The sequence below is a fragment of the Bos javanicus genome, chromosome 2 (assembly GCF_032452875.1).
Source record: "Bos javanicus breed banteng chromosome 2, ARS-OSU_banteng_1.0, whole genome shotgun sequence".
Classification (NCBI taxonomy): Eukaryota; Metazoa; Chordata; class Mammalia; order Artiodactyla; family Bovidae; genus Bos; species Bos javanicus.
The window spans coordinates 8,948,820-8,969,251 of record NC_083869.1 but is presented as its reverse complement, the minus strand read 5'-3'; the positions used below and the strand labels follow the sequence as shown (position 1 = coordinate 8,969,251).

General features: G+C 38.6%; 2 protein-coding genes across 3 annotated transcripts in view; one reads left to right on the top strand and one right to left on the bottom strand.

Moving 5' to 3' along the window:
- The window catches only part of TFPI (tissue factor pathway inhibitor), a 94,134-nt gene that overhangs the window by 25,404 nt on the left and 48,298 nt on the right, over positions 1–20,432 (bottom strand). For both annotated transcript variants that reach the window (XM_061433308.1, XM_061433297.1), the window contains exon 3: positions 10,611–10,808. In XM_061433308.1, the coding sequence (XP_061289292.1) occupies positions 10,611–10,808 (198 nt within the window). The remainder of the gene's footprint in view (positions 1–10,610; positions 10,809–20,432) is intronic.
- LOC133257430 (peptidyl-prolyl cis-trans isomerase-like 1) lies at positions 13,273–13,951 on the top strand. Its single transcript, XM_061433283.1, has one exon. The coding sequence runs from the start codon at positions 13,286–13,288 to the stop codon at positions 13,784–13,786; it is 501 nt and encodes a 166-aa protein (XP_061289267.1). The 5' UTR covers positions 13,273–13,285; the 3' UTR covers positions 13,787–13,951.

The following is a 20,432-nucleotide window of genomic DNA, read 5'->3' as shown; positions in this document are numbered from 1 at the left end:
TTTAACAACTGTAAAAAAAAATATTTTTTGCCCTATTCTGTCTTCATCTTTTTCTTTTCTGTTGGGAATGGGAAGGGTAAAATCTGAACACTAACTTTTAATGTTTCTTATTTGTTGAAGTCAGCCTAGAAATTTTCTAACTAGACAGGAAAAGACTCTATGGACAGAATATTCTTGTTACTTGGTAGGTCTTCACTATTCCAAAGAAATAAAACATAAAATAACAAAATTAAAAATTAAGAGAATGGAAAATGTATTTACGTACTCTTTAATTCCCTGTGGAGAAAATTCCCATGTAAATCCCCAAGAAAAACCACAAGTCATAGTTAGCTTAGCCAATAAAATAGTAATTAATATAAACAGCATACCTGTGCTTAGTCGCTAAGTCGTTTCTGACTCTTTGCGACCCCATGGATTCTAGCCCACCAGGCTCCTCTCTCCATGGGGATTCTCCAAGCAAGAATATTAAGGTTGCCATGCCTTCCTCCAGTGGATCTTCCCAACCCAGGGACTGAACCCAGGTCTCCTGCATTGCAGGCAGATTCTTTACCAGCTGAGCTACCAGGGGAACCCCCCTGGTATAAGTATAAACAGCAGACTTACTAGAGCCTTTAAAGATGTTTTAGGAATTTATAGTCTATGATTTAATTGTAAACAGTCAACCCTGCTGCAGAGGTGGACTGGCTAAAAAGTTAAATGGGACTTTGATCTCTTTCATCTATTTCTTTTAATTTCCATACTTTATACACTTATTTTTTAAAAAACTAATAATCAAATTCAATGTCGTTTTAGTTGTTGTTGTTTAGTCGCTAAGTCTTATCTGACTATTTTGTACTGTAGCCCACCAGGCTCCTCTGTCCATGGGATTTCCCAGATAAGAATCCTGGAGTGGGGTGCCATTTCCTTCTCTAGGAGATCTTCCTGACCCAGGGATTGAACCCACGTCTTCTGTATTGGCAGGTGGATTCTTACCACTGAGTCACTAGGGGAGCCCTGTTTTGTTCAGGCTATGGGGAAAAAAGCAACTAAACCAAAAGACAAACATTTCAAAAGCCATCTTGAAACCATTTGCAAACTATGTTTCAACTTTTTCTACCTTATTAACTTTGTTACTATGTCTCTATTATTACACTGGTAAATACACCACACAAAACTACACATATTTGGAAACAATTGATAAACCACCTTTATCTGCAAAAGGACAGCTGAGGATACATATCAAACTGAACACATTTATAATTCCTATTCTCTGAAATATTTGGCTTGAATTTATTCTCAGGCATGGCAATTTACAAGTCATAATTTTCAATGGTCTCCCAAATAAAACAAAATTTCAGCTTCAAAGATATAAATCATATATCATATATAAATATAAGATATAAATCATATTTCTCCTTTAACTTCTATCAATTTTTTTTTTGGGAGTTTTCAGGTTGAAGCATACACATAGACAGTGAGTGTTATGACTTTTTGATTAATTGACCCTCATTCCTATAAAATGTCTTCCCTTTCTCCTGCCAATATTCCTAGTCCTATAGTTTACTTCTACTAATCATTCTTATGATCTGTGTTTGCAAGGTGTATCTTTTTTCATCTTTTAACTTTTAACCTCTGTGTCCATATTTTAATGGGGAGGGAAGTGGGAGGGGGTTCAGGATTGGGAACACGTGCACACCCCTGGTGGAGTCATGTTGATGTATGTCAAAACCAATACAGTATTGTAAAGTAATTAGCCTCTAATTAAAATAAATAAATTTAATTAAAAAAATGTCTTTCCTGTAGACAACATGTAGTTAGTTCATGATTAGTTTTTTTACATTGTCTACTATAAGCCTTTTCTTGGAGTGAAAATACCGTTAAATTTAATGTCATTATGCTTGCATAAAAATGCTTAGGTCTTTGTTTTCTACTTTACATCTGTATTCAGTTCCTGTTTTTCTGGGTATTTTTTAGAATGGGTTGAATATTTTAATAACAATTTTACCTTCACTGCTGGTCAGTTTTCTATATCTCTTTGTTTTATTTTTAGTGACTGTTCTGGGACTTTTTAATATGCATCTTTAATTCATGGCAATTTGACTTCAAATAATTTATGCCACTTTCACCTGTAGTATCAGAACCATACAACAAAAATCTCCTGTGTTCACCCTCCTGTTTTTGTTCTAAATCCTCTAAAAATACTCACAGTGCAAGTCTGCTAGCAATGAATTTTCTCAAATATTGATAATCTGAAAAAATTATTTATCTCCATCATAAGAGTATTTTTAGTAGATCTAAATTACCAGTTGGCAATTTACTTTTTCCTTTAGGTCTTTAAAAAAGATGTTCCATTTTATTCTCTTGTGAATTTTTTCTTCATGAGAAATTGGTGTTCTCTTGGTCTTTGTTCCGGCATTGTACAATTTTTATTTTTTTATGATTTACTTTTTAGCCACAATTTTCAGCAATGTGATTCATTGACATGGCTTTATTTTTCTTTGTATTCATTCTTTTATTGATTTTGTCAAGGCTCTTAGTTCTGAGAGTTAAAGTTTTCATCAAATGAAATGTGGATATCATAAAAATGTGGATAATTCTTTGCCAATTTCTTGTTTGCATATCTTCTGTCCCAACTGCCAGAACTCCAATTATACACTTTGATGGGCTCCTTGACTCTGCTTCATGGGTTACTGGGCAATATTGTTTGTTGCTTGCTGGTTTCACACTTGGTGTGCTTCATCTTGAAGTTACTATTGTTCTGTCCTCAAGTTTACTCATCTTTTCTTCTGTAATATCTAATGTGCTTTAAGTATATCTGGTGAAATTCTTATTTTATAAGAAATTCAACTGTAGAACCTCAACTGCAGAAATTCAACCATAGAACCTGACAATTTTCAGAGAAACAATTGATAGAAGTTGAAGAAGAAATATGATTTATGTCTTATATTTCAAGTTTTTGAAGCTGAAATTTTGTTTTATTTAGGAGACCATTGAAACCTAGACAGTATATTAAAAAGCAGAGACATTACTTTGCCAGCAAAGGTCCATATAGTCAAAGCTATGGTTTTTCCAGTAGTCATGTATGGCTGTGAGAGTTGGATTATAAAGAAAGCTGAGTGCAAAAGAACTGATGCTTTTGAACTGTGGTGTTGGAGAAGACTCTTGAGGGTCCCTTGGACTGCAAAGAGATCCAACCAGTCCATCCTAAAGGAGATCAGTCCTGGGTGCTCAATGGAAGGACTGATGCTGAAGCTGAAACTCCAATACTTTGGCCACCTGCTGCGAAGAACTGACTCATTTGAAAAGACCCTGATGCTTTGAAAGATTGAAGTCGGGAGGAGAAGGGATGATAGGATGAGATGGTTGGATGGCATCACTGACTCAATGGGCATGAGTTTGAGTAAACTCTGGAAGTTGGTGATGGACAGGGAAGCCTGGCGTGCTTTGGTCCATGGGGTTTCAAGGAGTTGGACATGACTGAGTGACAACTGGACTGAGAACTATGACTTGGATTTCTTATTTATACATTGTATTTTTCAGACATCCTGGAGTGTGAAGTCAAGTGGGCCTTAGGAAGCATTAATGCAAACAATGTTAGTAGAGGTGATGGAATTCAAGCTGAGCTATTTCATATCCTAAAAGATAATGCTGTCAAAGCGATGCACTCAATATGTTAGCAGATTTGGAAAACTCAGCAGTGGCCACAGGACTGAAAATGGTCAGTTTTCATTCCAAAACCAAAAAAGTGCATTTACTTCACTTTTATATATTCTACTTTTCTCCTTGTTATGTTCCTGTTTTCTTTAACTCCTTTACCATATTTATAAGAGCTATTTTAAATTTCTTGTTGAGTAATGTCATCTTTGTCTGTTAGAATTGAGTACTTTTTTCCTAATTATGGATCAAATTTGCTTCATCTTTGAATGCTTAGTATTCTGGGAAGGGGGGAATATAGATATTTTTGAATATTATGCTGTTGGCTGCTGGATTTTATTTTCTTCCATCAAAGAATGTTTTACTGTCAGTCACAGCAAACACCCTCCTCCAACAACACAAGAGGCTACTCTGCACATAGACACACCAAAAGGTCAATACTGAAAGTAGATTGTTTATATTCTTTGCAGCCGAAGATGGAGAAGCTCTATACAATCAGTAACAACAAGACCTGGAGCTGACTGTGGCTCAGATCATCAGCTCCTTATTGCAAAATTCAGGTTCAAATTTAAGGAAGTAGGGAAAACCACTAGGCCATTCAGGTATGACCTAAATCAAATCCCTTATGATTATACAGTGGAAGTGATGAATAGATTCAAGGGAGTATATCTGATAGACAGAGTGCCTGAAGAACTATAGATGGAGGTTCATAACATTGTACAGGAGGTGGTGATCAAAAGCATCCCCAAGAACACAGAAATGCAAGAAGGCAAAATGGTTTTCTGAGGAGGCCTTAAAAATAGCTGAGAAAAGGAGAGAAGAGAAAGGCAAAGGAGAAAAGGAAAGATATACCCATCTAAATGCAGAGTTCCAGAGTATAGCAAGGAGAGATAAGAAAGCCTTCTTAAGTGAACAATGCAAAGAAATTGGAGGAAACAACAGAATGGGAAAGACAAGAGATCTCTTCAATAAAATTAGACACCAAGGGAATATTTCAAGTAAAGATGGGCACAATAAAGGACAGAAATGGTATGGACCTACCAGAGCAGAAGAAATTAAGAAGAGGTGGAAAGAATACACAGAAGAGCTATACAAAAAAGGTCTTAATAACCTGGATAGCAACAATGGTGTGGTCATTCATCTAGAGCCAGACGTTCTGGAGTGTGAAGTCAAGTGGGCCTTAGGAAGCATTGCTACAAACACTGTTAGTAGAGGTGATGGAATTCAAGCTGAGCTATTTCAAATCCCCAAAGATGATGCTGTTAAAGTGATGCACTCAATATCTCAGCAAATTTGGAAAACTCAGCAGTGGCCACAGGACTGGATAAGGTCAGTTTTCACTTCAATACCAAAGAAGAGCAATGCCAAACAATATTCAAACTACTGCCCGATCGCACTCACATCATATGCTAGCAAGGTTATGCTCAAAAACCTTCAAGCCAGGCTTCCATACTACTGAACCAAGAACTTCCAGATATAAAGCTGAATTTAGAAAAGGCAGAGGAACCAAAGGTCAAATTGTCAACATTAGTTGGTTTGTAGAAAAAAGCAAGGAAATTCCAGAAAAACATCTACTTCTGCTTCACTGACTGTGCTAAACCCTTTGTGTGGATCACAACTGAATGGAAAATTCTTAAAAAGATGAGAATACCAGACCGCCTTAACTGTCTCCTGAGAAACCTGTATGCAGATTAAGAAGCAACAGTTAGAACCAGGCACGAATAACGGGCTGGTTGCAAATTGGGAAAGAAGTACGTCAATGCTGTATATGGTCATCCTGCTTATTTAACGTAGATGCAGAGTGCATCATATGGAATGCTGGGCTGGATGAAGCACAAGCTGGGATCAAGATTGCCGGGAGAAATATCAATAACCTCAGATATGCAGATGACACCACCCTCATGGTAGAAAGCAAAGGGGAACTAAAAGAGTCTCGTGATGAAGGTGAAAGAGGAGTGAAAAAACCTGACTCAACATTCAAAAAACTAAGATCATGGCAAATAGATGGGGAAACAATGAAAACAGTGGCAGATTTCGTTTTCTTGGGCTCCAAAATCACTGTAGAAGATGACTGTTGCCATGAAATTAAAAGACGCTTGCTGCTTGGAAGAAACGCTATGACAAACCCAGACAGAATATTAAAAAGCAGAGACATTACTTTGCCAACAAAGGTTCTTATTGTCAAAAAACCATATGGTTTTTTAATTAGTCATATACGGATGTGAGAATTTGACCACAAAGAAGGCTGAGTGCTGAAGAATTGATACTTTTTATTTGTGATGCCACAGCAACAGCAGCAGACTCTTGATAGTCTCTAGGACTGCAAGGATATCAAATCAGTCCATCCTAAAGGAAATCAGCCCTGAATATTCATTGGAAGGACTGACGCTGAAGCTGAAACTCCAATACTTTGGCCACCCAATGTAAAGAGTTGACTCACTGGAAAACAAGCTGATGCTGGGAAAAATTGAAGTCAGGAGGAGAAGGGGACCACAGAGGATGAGATGGTTGGATGGCATCACTGACTTGATGGACAAGAGTTGAGCAAGTTCCGGGAGCCAGTGAAACACAAGGAAGCCTGGCGTACTGCCGTCTATAGGGTCGCAAAGGGTAGGACACAAATAAGCGGCAGAGCACAGCAATTAAAGACGTGCTTTTGGGGCAAGTAGTTAATTATGAATTTTAAAGGCTTGGTTTAAGCTTCACTATGGCAAGTGTAAAGTAGCTTTTACTCTAGGTCTAATTTCATTCCAGTACTAAATTAAATGCAAAATTTCTCTTAATTGTGGGAGCTCTGGGAGGTGTTCCACTTATAAATCCCTTTAATTACGTTCTCAGTTCATGGAATTTCATCAAATACATGCAGCTTTATTATTCAGCAACAAACTCAATGGGACCCTTATCGAGAATTTTTAGCTTTTTCACTTTGTATGTCCATTCTGTTTCACATACTGTCCCCCTCAGAACCTAACCACATCAGTCTCCAGTCTCCACATCCTTCACCAGGGAGACTAGTGGGCTATGCTTGTACTTCCCTCTTTTAACTATGGTCCAGAAGATCAGTTCAGTTCAGTCACCCAGTTGTGTCCGACTCTTTGTGACTCCAGGAATCACAGTACGCCAGGCCTCTCTGTCCATCACCAACTCCTGGAGTTCAGCCAAACCCATGTCCATTGAGTCAGTGATGTCATCTAACCATCTCATCCTCTGTCTGTCCCCTTCTCCTCCTGCCCTCAATCTTTCCCAGCATCAAGGTCTTCTCAAATGAGTCAGCTCTTCGCATCAGGTGGCCAAAGTATTGGAGTTTCAGCTTCAATATCAGTCCTTCCAATGAATATTCAGTACTGATTTCCTTTAGGATGGACTGGTTGGATCTCCTTGCAGTCCAAGGGATTCTCAAGAGTCTTCTCCAGCACCACAATTCAAAAGCATAAATTCCTTGGCACTCAGCTTTTTTCATAGTCCAACTCTCACATCCATACATGACCACTGGAAAAACCATAGCCTTGACAAGATGGACCTTTGTTGACAAAGTAATGTCTCTGCTTTTCAATATGCTATCTAGGTTGGTCATAACTTTCCTTCAAGGAGTAAGCATCTTTCAATTTCATGGCTGGAATCACCATCTGCAGTGATTTTGGAGCCCCCAAAAATAAAGTCTGACACTGTTTCCACTGTTTCCCCATCTATTTCCCATGAAGTGATGGGACTGGATGCCATGATCTTCGTTTTCTGAATGTTGAGCTTTAAGCCAACTTTTTCCACTCTCCTTTTTCACTTTCATCAAGAGGCTCTTCAGTTCTTCACTTTCTGCCATAAGGGTGGTGTCATCTGGATATTTGAGATTATTAATATTTCTCCCAGAAATCTTGATTCCAGCCTGTGCTTCCTCTATCCCAGTGTTTCTCATGATGTACTCTGCATAGAAGTTAAATAAGCAGGGTGACAATATACAGCCTTGATGTACTACTTTCCCTATTTGGAACTAGTCTGTTGTTCCATGTCCAGTTCTATTTGTTGCTTCCTGACCTGCATACAGGTTTCTCAAGAGGCACGTCAGGTGGTCTGGTATTCCTAGCTCTTTCAGAATTTTCTACAGTTTATTGTGATCCACACAATCAAAGGCTTTGGCATAATCAATAAAGCAGAAATAGATGTTTTTCTGGAACTCTCTTGCTTTTTCTATGATCCATTGTATGTTTGCAATTTGATCTCTGGTTCCTCTGCCTTTTCTAAATCCACCTTAAACATCAGGAAGTTCACAGTTCATGTATTGCTGAAGCCTGTCTTGGAGAATTTTGAGCATTACTTTACTAGCGTGTGAGATGAGTGCAGTTGTGCGGTAGTTTGAGCATTCTTTGGCATTGCCTTTCTTTGGGATTGGAATGCAAACTGACCTTTTCCAGTCCTGTGGCCACTGCTGAGTTTTCCAAATTTGCTGGCATATTGAGTGCAGCACTTTCACAGCATCATCTTTTAGGATTTGAAGTAGCTCAGCTGGAATTCCATCACCTCCACTAGCTTTGTTCATAGTGATGCTTTCTAAGGCCCACTTGACTTCACATTCCAGGATGTCTGGCTCTAGGTCAGTGATCACACCATTGTGATTATCTGGGTCATGAAGATCTTTTTTGTACAGTTCTTCTGTGTATTCTTGCCACCCCTTCTTAATATCTTCTGCTTCTGTTAGGTCCATACCATTTCTGTCCTTTATTGAGCCCATCTTTGCATGACATGTTCCCTTGGTATCTCTAATTTTCTTGAAGAGATCCCTAGTCTTTCCCATTCTATTGTTTTCCTGTTTGTTTGCACTGATCTCTGAGGAAGGCTTTCTTATCTCTCCTTGCTATTCTTTGGAACTCTGCATTCAAGTGAGTATATCTTTCCTTTTTTCCTTTGCTTTCGCTTCCCTTCTTTTCACAGCTATTTGTAAGTCCTCCTCAGACAGCCATTTTGGTTTTTTGCAGACGTACCTTCATGGAGAACACTAGGGAGACTGGAAGCCTCACCTCACTTGTTTCCCTTCTCTCAGAGATCACAATCATGTACTGCATTTTGATAACTGTCTGTAAAAAAATTACTTCATACATTTTTTCCCAGTTTTTAGTTATTTACATTAGGAGAGAAATTCATCTCCAGTTACTCCATCATAGCTGAAGATGGAATATTCTCCTTAGGTAATTTCTTTAAAGTTTAGTAATTCTTTTTCTATATGTCAGCTATATTCTTAACTTTAGCTTATTATATAAAATACTCAGATATTCAAGCAATAATTTCAATGACATTTGAAGAAATAATAAGGAGATGGGGGCATATGACATATAGTTATATTCCTATGGTAGTAATTAACTATTATATAGTAATATAACTATAATAGTAATATAACCATTATATAGTAATATAACTATTATAGTATATAATAGTAATATAACTATTATAGTTATATTACTATGGTATTTGAGAAAATATTATAGGAGGACACTCACTGAAGAACAAAATGATTATATTAGATTAATTTCTGAAAAAAAAAAGGGTAACTTGTCACAATGGTGAAATAAGAGATTTTTAAATTATAAAAGCTAAATAGATATGTATTTCTGGAAATAGGCCTGTTGATGAAAATAAGTAGGCTGCTACATGGGAAAGTGAGGATTACAAAGAATGAGGCAACCTGACCTCTAGCCAAGGTACTGAACTTGAGTGATACTCGATACAAAAGGATGCTTGGTAGGTATGGAAGAGGAAAAGGTATAGAATTCTGTGATGGATGGACAATGACCAGGCAATCATAAACCCAAATGTACAGTGTACAGAGAAACACCTAACTGCCTAATCTGTGTTAGCAACATTTTCCAGCACATTTATGCAGAAGAAGAGGAAAATAAGCTCTCTGAAATAAAGAAATACATTCACATCATTTGTTTTCTGTCAGCTCAGGAGCATACAATAATCACAGGGGAGAAAAGCTCTTTCTTTTCACGACAGTGAGATTCTTCCCACAAGCCAAAAGCATCACGATGCCAAGGCTGCTTTGTAAAAGCAGTTTGGGAAAGCATTATCTGTGTGAAAATGCTAAGCCACCTGCTTTGCAAAAAACAAGACACCAGTGTTAAGCAAAGAAACCATCTATAGACTTACACTGTAAGTCAACTCTAAGAACATGCAAGGCAGAAATCTGGTCTAGAAACTGTGGAAATTAAGGCTAACTCGGGATTTTCTCTCTCTCAAGTAGCTCTCAATTCAGAAGAATAAAGTTGAGATAAAACTGGACAAGTCATTGTTCAGAATTTAGTCTAAAGAGAGAAAACCACATCAAACATTGTAGTTTGTAGAATTTAAAAAGTTTTAATATAATTCAAAAAATAAAAGCATTAAATTAAGTTTAATAACAGAATGTGATGTGCTTTTAAAACTTATAACTTAGTAAAATATGAAAAGAAAAGTCAGGTTCAGTAAGGTCTTAATAAACCATTGGAGATAACATTTTCTACATTATTCCAAGGTTCCAAAGAGAAGGATTTAACTCTTAGAGAGAGAGAGAGAGATATATATATTTCTATAATTTTCTGATTAGTAACTACTGAGAACCTCAAAATGGATTAATTCATTATCTTGACATGGAAACAACTATGACATCATCGTGTTGAAAAAGGAAAGTCTAAGTCACTGTGAATACTGATTTATTTCTTGTGAACTCATAGCTCCCTAAAGAGGTGGGATTACACTTAATGTGTTGCAGATATAAAGTCTGTTCTGCACACCTAAGGGTTTTTTCCCTCTTCATCATGGAGTGGTGTATAGGACAATAAGCTTAATGTATTTTATAATAACTGATACAAAAAATGAAAAACAGTCATTGTTAAAGCTGAAAAAGTAAAACAAATGATTCCTTCTAATATTAAAATAGTTTAACTTTTTTTTCTAAAATTATCAAATCTATGAAAGGTTTCAGGATGATAGTGTCTCCAAAAACCTACCTCTTGTACATTTTTGTTTGCACTCTTCCAGAGTTTCAAATCGATTCTGATTTCCTTTACATCCTCCATATATAAATTCTTCACATTGTTGAGTATGAATATTGAAAAAAAACCTCTTTATCATTGCTTTGCATGGGCCATCATCTACTCTCATGGCACAAAATGAATGCACAGGTTTCAGTGGAGGCAACTCAGCATCTACAAGGTAAAAATAAAAGAACAACATATAATCCTTCATCAACACTGTAATCCTTTTCAATACATTTTAATTTTAAGGAAAAGTACAACAATAATAAAACAGGCTGATATAAGAAACTATGAAAGTTATCCAAAAGGTAGATAAATATATAAACTCACCAAATGAGACAGATCTTACCAACTTTATTAAACTTTGTTGATTATTAACCAACTATTAGGGGAAAATGTTGACATTTGTAATAGGTTCTTATTATTGCTTAAACTTGTACCAGTTGACCAATATGTAACTGAGTCATAGAGATGTCTCCCTAATCAATAGCTGCATCATTCTTTATATATAAAACAAGTCTTTAAAAGCAACAATATTAGAGCTGATACATAACTCCACGTCTTATGAAAAAAATTAACGGTATCTATGTTCATATATGTGTGTATATATCTTACTACATTAAACTATTTCCTAATTAGGAAAATTTATGTAACTTATAAATTCCAAATAATTTATTTTCTTAAAGTAAACACACAAGGGCTTCCCTGGTAGCTCAGTTGGTAAAGAATCCACCTGCAATGCGGGAGACCCTGGTTCGATTCCTGGATTGGGAAGATCCCCTGGAAAAGGGAAATGCTACCCACTCCAGTATTCTGGCCTAGAGAATTCCATGGACTGTATAGTCCATGGGGTCCCAAAGAGTTGGACACAACTGAGTGACTTTCACTTTTACACTATACGCACAAGAACTTCTTTCTATAGAAATCAATATATAATAGCATTTTAGAGTATTATATATAACTGTATATAAACAAAAATGACTTATAAAAAATATATAGTTTCCCTTTATCACTGAAGTTACAATTGTCAATTCAAATGCAAAAATAAGTGAAAGCATTTTCTGAGTAATACATTTTTGCAAAATTGTGAATGCTATTTATATTCCTATGTTTACTTAAAGACTGATAATTTTATACTTGACATTCCAAGTTGTTAGAAAGATGTGAGAAGTTAGAAGGCTTTGCATCAAAGACACTATGTGGTACATCTGACTGAGAGATGGCTCACCATGTGTCACTGAATTATCATTTTATGTTTATCTACTCTAGATAGGGCTGACCAAATTTTGACTTATCAGTTTTATAAGTATCTGATAGAGGAGCTATCCCACGTTGAAGGTCAGGAAGGACGGCGGTAAGGAGATACCCCTTGTCCAAGGTAAGGAGCAGCGGCTGCGCTTTGCTGGAGCAGCCTTGAAGAGATACCCCATGCCCAAGGTAAGAGAAACCCAAGTAAGATGGTAGGTGTTGCAAGAGGCCATCAGAGGGCAGACACACTGAAACCATACTCACAGAAAACTAGTCAATGAAATCACACTAGGACCACAACCTTGTCTAACTCAACAAAACTAAGCCATGCCCCTGGGGCAACCCAAAATGGGCGGGTCATGGTGGAGAGATCTGACAGAATGTGGTCCTCTGGAGAAGGGAATGGCAAACCACTTCAGTATTATTGCCGTGAGAACCCCATGAACAGTATGAAAAGGCAAAATGATAGGATACCTGAAAGAGAAACTCCCCAGGTCAGTAGGTGCCCAATATGCTACTGGAGATCAGTGGAGAAATAACTCTAGAAAGAATGAAGGGATGGAGCCAAAGCAAAAACAATACCCAGCTGTGGATGTGACTGGTAATAGAAGCAAGGTCCGATGCTGTAAAGAGCAATATTGCATAGGAACCTGGAATGTCAGGTCCATGAATCAAAGCAAATTGGAAGTGGTCAAACAAGAGATGGCAAGAGTGAATGTTGACATTCTAGGAATCAGCGAACTGAAATGGACTGGAATGGGTGAATTTAACTCAGATGACCATTATATCTACTACTGTGGGCAGGAATCCCTCAGAAGAAATGGAGTAGCCATCATGGTCAACAAAAGAGTCTGAAATGCAGTACTTGGATGCAATCTCAAAAATGACAGAATGATCGCTGTTCATTTCCAAGGCAAACCATTCAATATCACAGTAATCCAAGTCTATGCCCCAACCAGTAACGCTGAAGAAGCTGAAGTTGAACGGTTCTATGAAGACCTCCAAGACCTTTTAGAACTAACACCCAAAAAAGATGTCCTTTTCATTATAGGGGACTGGAATGCAAAAGTAGGAAGTCAAGAAACACTTGGAGTAACAGGCAAATTTGGCCTTGGAATACGGAATGAAGCAGGGCAAAGACTGATAGAGTTTTGCCAAGAAAATGCACTGGTCATGACAAACACCCTCTTCCAACAACACAAGAGAAGACTCTATACATGGACATCACCAGATGGTCAACACCGAAATCAGATTGATTATATTCTTTGCAGCCAAAGATAGAGAAGCTCTATACAGTCAACAAAAACAAGACCAGGAGCTGACTGTGGCTCAGACCATGAACTCCTTATTGCCAAATTCAGACTTAAATTGAAGAAAGTAGGTTTTCCGCCAGCCTCGCCATGGTGGCGATTCCTCCAGACTCTTGGCAGCCGCCCAACGTGTACCTGGAGACCAGCATGGGGATCATCGTGCTGGAGCTGTACTGGAAGGATGCTCCAAAGACCTGTAAGAACTTCGCTGAATTGGCTCGTCGAGGTTACTACCATGGCACCAAATTCCACAGAATCATCAAAGACTTTATGATCCAGGGAGGTGACCCAACAGGGACAGGTCGAGGTGGTGCGTCTATCTATGGCAAGCAGTTTGAAGACGAACTTTATCCAGACTTGAAATTCACAGGGGCTGGAATTCTCGCAATGGCCAATGCAGGGCCTGACACCAACGGCAGCTGGTTCTTTGTGACCCTGGCTCCCACCCAGCGGCTTGATGGCAAGCATACCATTTTTGGCCGTGTGTGTCAGGGTATAGGCATGGTGAATCGAGCTGGAATGGTGGAAACAAACTCCCAGGACTGCCCCGTGGACGATGTGAAGATCATTAAGGCATACCCTTCCGGGTAGACTTGCTGCTCTCTCGGCCACACCCTGGTCTTCGGAGATGGCCCCAACAAACCAGTTTGCAGATGACCTAGAATGACTCATAACTCTAAACTTCATTTTGGCCTTGCAAATCTGAGGCACTGAGGAGGTCTGGGGTCTTGGGTGAGTTAGAGATGAAAGTGTATTTTGATCAGATGCTTCTTTTCTCTTCCCCAGTGCCTACATTGACTGAGCATTTGTAGAAATGTTCTTACACGATATTTCACAGATAGCTGCTCACTGCACATGACCCACACTGCTCCTTCTCGTGTGTGTCTGCTTTATGTACTTAAAACAAAGTGAAGCCAACTCTGTCATTTCGCAGTGCCTAACAACCTCTTGTAGAAATTTATATTCTGGCCTACACTGCAGTCTTCAGTGGCTGACAGCCATAGAATTCAAAACCAAGTAGTGTCTATCAGCCCTCTTAACTGTGTGTGCCCCCTATTTCAGTCTCTTGCATTTGTTCTTCCAGGGATTGCATGCATCTCTGTATATATTTTTCCTCTCAGAACATCAACACTGCTGTTTCTGACACTTAGACATCCCACACAAAGCTACACTGAATTTTTGCCAAATGAAAAATGCATCCAACAATCAAGTTTCTAAGAAGGTGTCAAGTGGGGAATGATAATATGTAATAATCAAGAAATGAATTTATTAAAAAGAAGCAGACGCACTGACCATTTTTTCTCCAGGAAGGAGTAGAAATCTGTAGTGAGCATAAAGGCAGACTGTGAGTTCTCCTTAAAAAAACAGTATTCTCATAAAGGAGAAGTTTTTTTAAACTAAGACTTAAGAGAAATTAGGTAAGAGAGTTTATATATATATTTTTTTAATCTTTGTAATTTTTTTTAAGGAGGGAGTAGTGAGGGAAAGGAAGTTAATACCTATGGAATGCATAGAAACTTCCAAAATAAAATGCCATTGATGGTTGAAATAAAAAAAAAAATGAAGAAAGTAGGGAAAACCACTAGACCATTCAGGTATGACCTAAATCAAATCCCTTATGATTATACAGTGGAAGTGAGAAAAAGATTTAAGAGCCTAGATCTGATAGATAGAGTGCCCGATGAGCTATGGAATGAGGTTCATGACATTGTACAGGAGACAGGGATCAAGACCATCCCCATGGAAAAGAAATGCAAAAAAGCAAAATGGCTGTCTGGGGAGGTCTTACAAATAGCTGTGAAAAGAAGAGAAGCGAAAAGCAAAGGAGAAAAGGAAAGATATAAACATCTGAATGCAGAATTCGAAATAGCAAGAAGAGATAAGAAAGCCTTCTTCAGCGATCAATGCAAAGAAATAGAGGAAAACAACAGAATGGGAAAGACTAGAGATCTCTTCAAGAAAATTAGAGATACCAAGGGAACATTTCATGCAAAGATGGGCTCGATAAAGGACAGAAATGGCATGGACCTAACAGAAGCAGAAGATATTAAGAAGAGATGGCAAGAATACACAGAAGAACTGTACAAAAAAGATCTTCACGACCCAGATAATCACGATGGTGTGATCACTGACCTAGAGCCAGACATCCTGGAATGTGAAGTCTAAGTGGGCCTTAGAAAGCATCACTATGAACAAAGCTAGTGGAGGTGACGGAATTCCAGTTGAGCTGTTCCAAATCCTGAAAGATGAAGCTGTGAAAGTGCTGCACTCAATATGCCAGCAAATTTGGAAAACTCAGCAGTGGCCACAGGACTGGAAAAGATCAGTTTTCATTCCAATCCCAAAGAAAGGCAATGCCAAAGAATGCTCAAACTACCACACAATTGCACTCATCTCACATGCTAGTAAGGTAATGCTTAAAATTCTCTAAGCCAGGCTTCAGCAATATGTGAACCGTGAACTTCCTGATGTTCAAGCTGGTTTTAGAAAAGGCAGAGGAACCAGATATCAAATTGCCAACATCTGCTGGATCATGGGAAAAGCAAGAGAGTTCCAGAAAAGCATTTATTTCTGCTTTATTGACTATGCCAAAGCCTTTGACTGTGTGGACCACAATAAACTGTGGAAAATTCTGAAAGAGATGGGAATACCAGACCACCTGATTTGCCTCTTGAGCAATTTGTATGCATGTCAGGAAGCAACAGTTAGAACTGGACATGGAACAACAGACTGTTTCCAAATAGGAAAGGGAGTTCGTCAAGGCTGTATATTGTCGCCCTGTTTCTTTAACTTATATGCAGAGTACATCATGAGAAACGCTGGACTGGAAGAAACACAAGCTGGAATCAAGATTGCTGGGAGAAATATCAATGACCTCAGATATGCAGATGATACCACCCTCATTGGCAGAAAATGAAAAGGAACTAAAAAGCCTCTTGATGAAGGTGAAAGTGGAGAGTGAAAAAGTTGGCTTAAAGCTCAACATTCAGAAAACTTTGAAGGTCATGGCATCCGGTCCCATCACTTCATGGGAAATAGATGGGGAAACAGTGGAAACAGTGTCAGACTTTATTTTGGGGGGCTCCAAAATCACTGCGGATGGTGACTGCAGCCATGAAATTAAAAGACACTTACTCCTTGGAAGGAAAGTTATGATCAACCTAGATAGCATGTTCAAAAGCAGAGACATTACTTTGCCAACAAAGGTTCGTCTAGTCAAGGCTATGGTTTTTCATGTGGTCATGTATGGATGTGAGAGTTGGACTGTGAAGAAGCCTGAGCGCTGAAGAATTGATGCTTTTGAACTGTGGTGTTGGAGAAGACTCTTGAGAGTCCCTTGGAGTGCAAGGAGATCCAACCAGTCCATTCTGAAGGAGATCAGCCCTGGGATTTCTTTGGAGGGAATGATGCTAAAGCTGAAACTCCAGTACTTTGGCCACCTCATGCGACGAGTTGACTCATTGGAAAAGACTCTGATGCTGGGAGGGATTGGGGGCAGGAGGAGAAGGGGACGACACAGGATGAGATGGCTGGATGTCATTACTGACTCGATGGACATGAATCTGAGTGAACTCCGGGAGTTGGTGATGGACAGGGAGGTGTGGCCTGCTGCGATTCATGGGGTCGCAAAGAGTCAGACACAACTGAGAGACTGATCTGATCTGATCTTATAATCAGATCTCAAAAGCCATGTGAATAATTTTGAGAAGTGAGCTAGAATACAAACATTCTGACATTTTGAATTGTATAGGTATATTCCATGATTTCAGAAATTCCTAGGGCTTCCTCGGTAGCTCAGTTGATAAAGAATCCGCCTGCAATGCAAGAGATCCTGGTTTGATTCGTGGGTCAGGAAGATCCCCTGGAGAAGTGATATGCTACCCACTCCAGTATTCTTGGGCTTCCCCGGTGTCTCAGATGATAAAGAATCCACCCACAATGCAGGAAACTTGGGTTCGATCCCTAGGTTGGGAAGATCCCCTGGAGGAGGGCATGGCAACCCACTCCAGTATTCTTTCCTGGAGAATCCCCATGGACAGAGAAGCCTGACAGGCTGTACCCATGGGGTAACAAAGAGTCGGACACAATTGAGTGACTAAGCACAGCACAACACATTATAGCACTTCTGATATAATATGATGGTCCTGATTCCCAAGTTACAGTTATTGTGGAACTTTACAGACACCAAATCATTGCAGCAGTGCTTCAGACAAGCACCTTTAAAGAGGATGCTTGTACAATGTGGAAAGCATCGCCAGAGTTGCCATACACTGTATATGTAGGAGAACTATTTCTTATAATAATTTTAATCAGATTTTTCTCATTGATAATTGCCAATATTTTTGACTTTTCATATATGTGATATTCTTTATCATCATGCCAAATTTTTAGTTTACATTTTATGGTTTAAGGATAGAAATACCAGCCTATTTTCAACGTGTTATTTAGTAATCGCGCCACCAGGTGGCGGCAGAGCACCACACACACACAAAAGGTAACTGCTCTGCAGTAGTAGCAGAGTCTGGGTAGGAAAGACTGCAAACGGTTCACGGAGATTACTGTGCGCCGGACATTTTGCAATTATGTTATTTAATAATCACAAGGCATTTTTATCTCCACTGTGCAAATTATAAAATAATACTGCAAAAATTAACTTCTCAGTTCACACTCTAAGTGATGGCTTTAGATCTGACCCCCAGATAATTTTATATCAGGTATCTCACATCTTCTTAATAACTGAGTGATACAGTCACAGATCTGTGTGACTGAGATTCCTTAATTGATATTTAAATCAAGAACGTAGATTGAGTTTTACAATTTCTACTCAATAAATTTTTCTAAATTTTACTTTATAAAAATTAGAATAGTTGTTTTTTTTTTCTTGTTTTTCCTTTTTCTAAAAAATTTTTATTTTGTATTGGGATATGGCCAATTAACAATGTTCTGATAGTTTCAGGTGGACAGCAAAGGGACTCAACCTATACATATACATGTATCCATTCTCTCCCAAACTCCCCTCCCTCCCAGGCTGCCACATAACTTTGTAAAAGGTTTCAATGATGAAAGCAGGTAATGCTTTTATAATAATTTCTTAAAGAAAGCACTAAGAATTAATTTGATTAACATATTTTACTAATTATTATCTAATTATTCATTTTTACCATTCAAATTTTATGGTATTTCTTACACAAATCCTGCATTAGAATATTCTTTATTCTTTTGTGCAGTGAGCTTGTGACCTCACACTTGAGCAACATCATTCCTGATTGGGGGAGTGATCACATGGCTCCTTTAAACACAAAGCCATGCCACTACTAAAACTGGATGAAAGTCTATCTTGTTTTCACTTTTTACTTTAGATAAACCTTTTCAAAAGTTAACAACTGTGTGCTGATCGTATATGTCAGGCACCGTGCTGTCATGGCAGATGTGACGGAAGATTAAGTGTCAGTGATCTCCACCCCATGCCCCAACTTCATGGCTCATGCAGACACTCAGACTTACTTATATAAATATTAAAGAACTTCAAGATGCTGTGACCATGTTTAATAAGATACTTAAGCTGCTCTGAGGGGGTCAGCGGTAACTTTCCTTCCTGAAACTTGAAGAAAGCATTGACTATGACAAGGATCTACCTAAGGCCATACAACTGGAAAACACATACAGGGCAATGTAACAGGAATTTAATTTGACGAAATAAACAGAATTATGGTTCATATTTAATCATGTTCATAATTGATTCCTTGCATTTTATTTTTCAGAGTCTGAGGATTACAATTTCACTCTTCCTCCCCCTGGTTCTGGGGTACTGAGGGGAGGGCTCAGGGTAATATTTAGGGATGTGTCAAGTCCTTGGTTGTTAGAGTCCTCCTCCTCCTGGGATTTGTCTGGAAACCTAGAGCTTTAAGATAACGTACTGCCTGGGAGTCTACATGCTACTTGACTCTCTCACTAAAAGACTGGTTTCTCTGGAAAGATAGAACACAGACATGTATTCTGCCTTCTCTGTGCTAGGAAATGTGCCAGCTGCTTTTATGCAATTTACATAACAGCCATCTGAATGTAGTTATTTACATCACTTATTTATAGATTAGGATACTGGGAGTCAGAGAGTTTATATAAACTCATCTAATTTTGCAAAGCTGCCATATGACAAACTACAAATGCATACTTAGGCGCATCTGATTCTAAGTGTTATGAAATAGACTTGCTTTTCTCTAAATGTTCCCTGATAATTTTGTCTCTCCTAGTCCGAAGGGATTTTTTTTTAAAGAAAGTTTTCACCACAATTTTTTTGTCATTTTTTTTTTTTTATCAAGAAGTTTCTCTATTTCATCCTCCCTGCTGGTTGACTTAATTTTAAAATGGCTACTATTGACTTATGACAGAAGCCATAAAATCTCATAATGTTTTTCAATAAAATACTAGTACATTATTTCACTGAACTTCTATAAAACGATGGCATGACCATGGCATAATGTAGATGATATCTCCAAAATTAAATTGAGACAGACACTGTGTTTAATCACTCAGTTGTGTCTGACTCTTTGGGACTCCATGGACTCTAGCCCAGCAGGCTCCTCTGTCCATGGAGATTCTCCAGGAAAGAATACTGGAGTGGGTTGCCATGCCCTCCTTCAGGGGATCTTCTCAACCCAGGGAACGAACCCAGGTCTCCCACATTGTGGGCAGATTCTTTACCAGCTGAGCCACTAGGGAAGCCCAAGAATACTGGAGTGGGTAGCCTATCCCTTCTCCAGGGGAACTTCCTGGTCCAGGAATCGAACCAGGGTCTCTGGAATTGAGGGTGAATTCTTTACCAGCTGAGCTACCAGGGAAGCCCAGAGACAGACAAAGTATCCTGCTAACACAGGATTAATTGAAAATAAAACAAAAACAAGACTGCATAAGTCTGTGCAGCCAGTCAGCTAAGTGGTCTTCACATCTGGCTTTACAACCAAGGTTTTTCCTTATTCAGCTGGATTTGGTCTGTATTTACCCAGAGATTTTAAACTTGGGTTTAAACATTGATGGGTTAATTCTGTTTTCTTCGCTGACTGTGGCAGTAGCAACAACTTTAGGAACCTCCTGATTAACTGGCATTCACTTTCTCAGCCTAATTGAGAGAACTTCTTGGGCTAGGTGAATACTGGGAACACGTGGACTCTTTCTCCTCCCACTTCCTAAAATGGGATTGCCTGCTTTTCTCCTATTAGGATTTACTTTAATCTCCGTA

Excerpts from the sequence above, each read along its gene's own strand:
- LOC133257430 (XM_061433283.1), top strand. The coding sequence starts at position 13,286 with ATGGTGGCGATTCCTCCAGACTCTTGGCAGCCGCCCAACGTGTACCTG.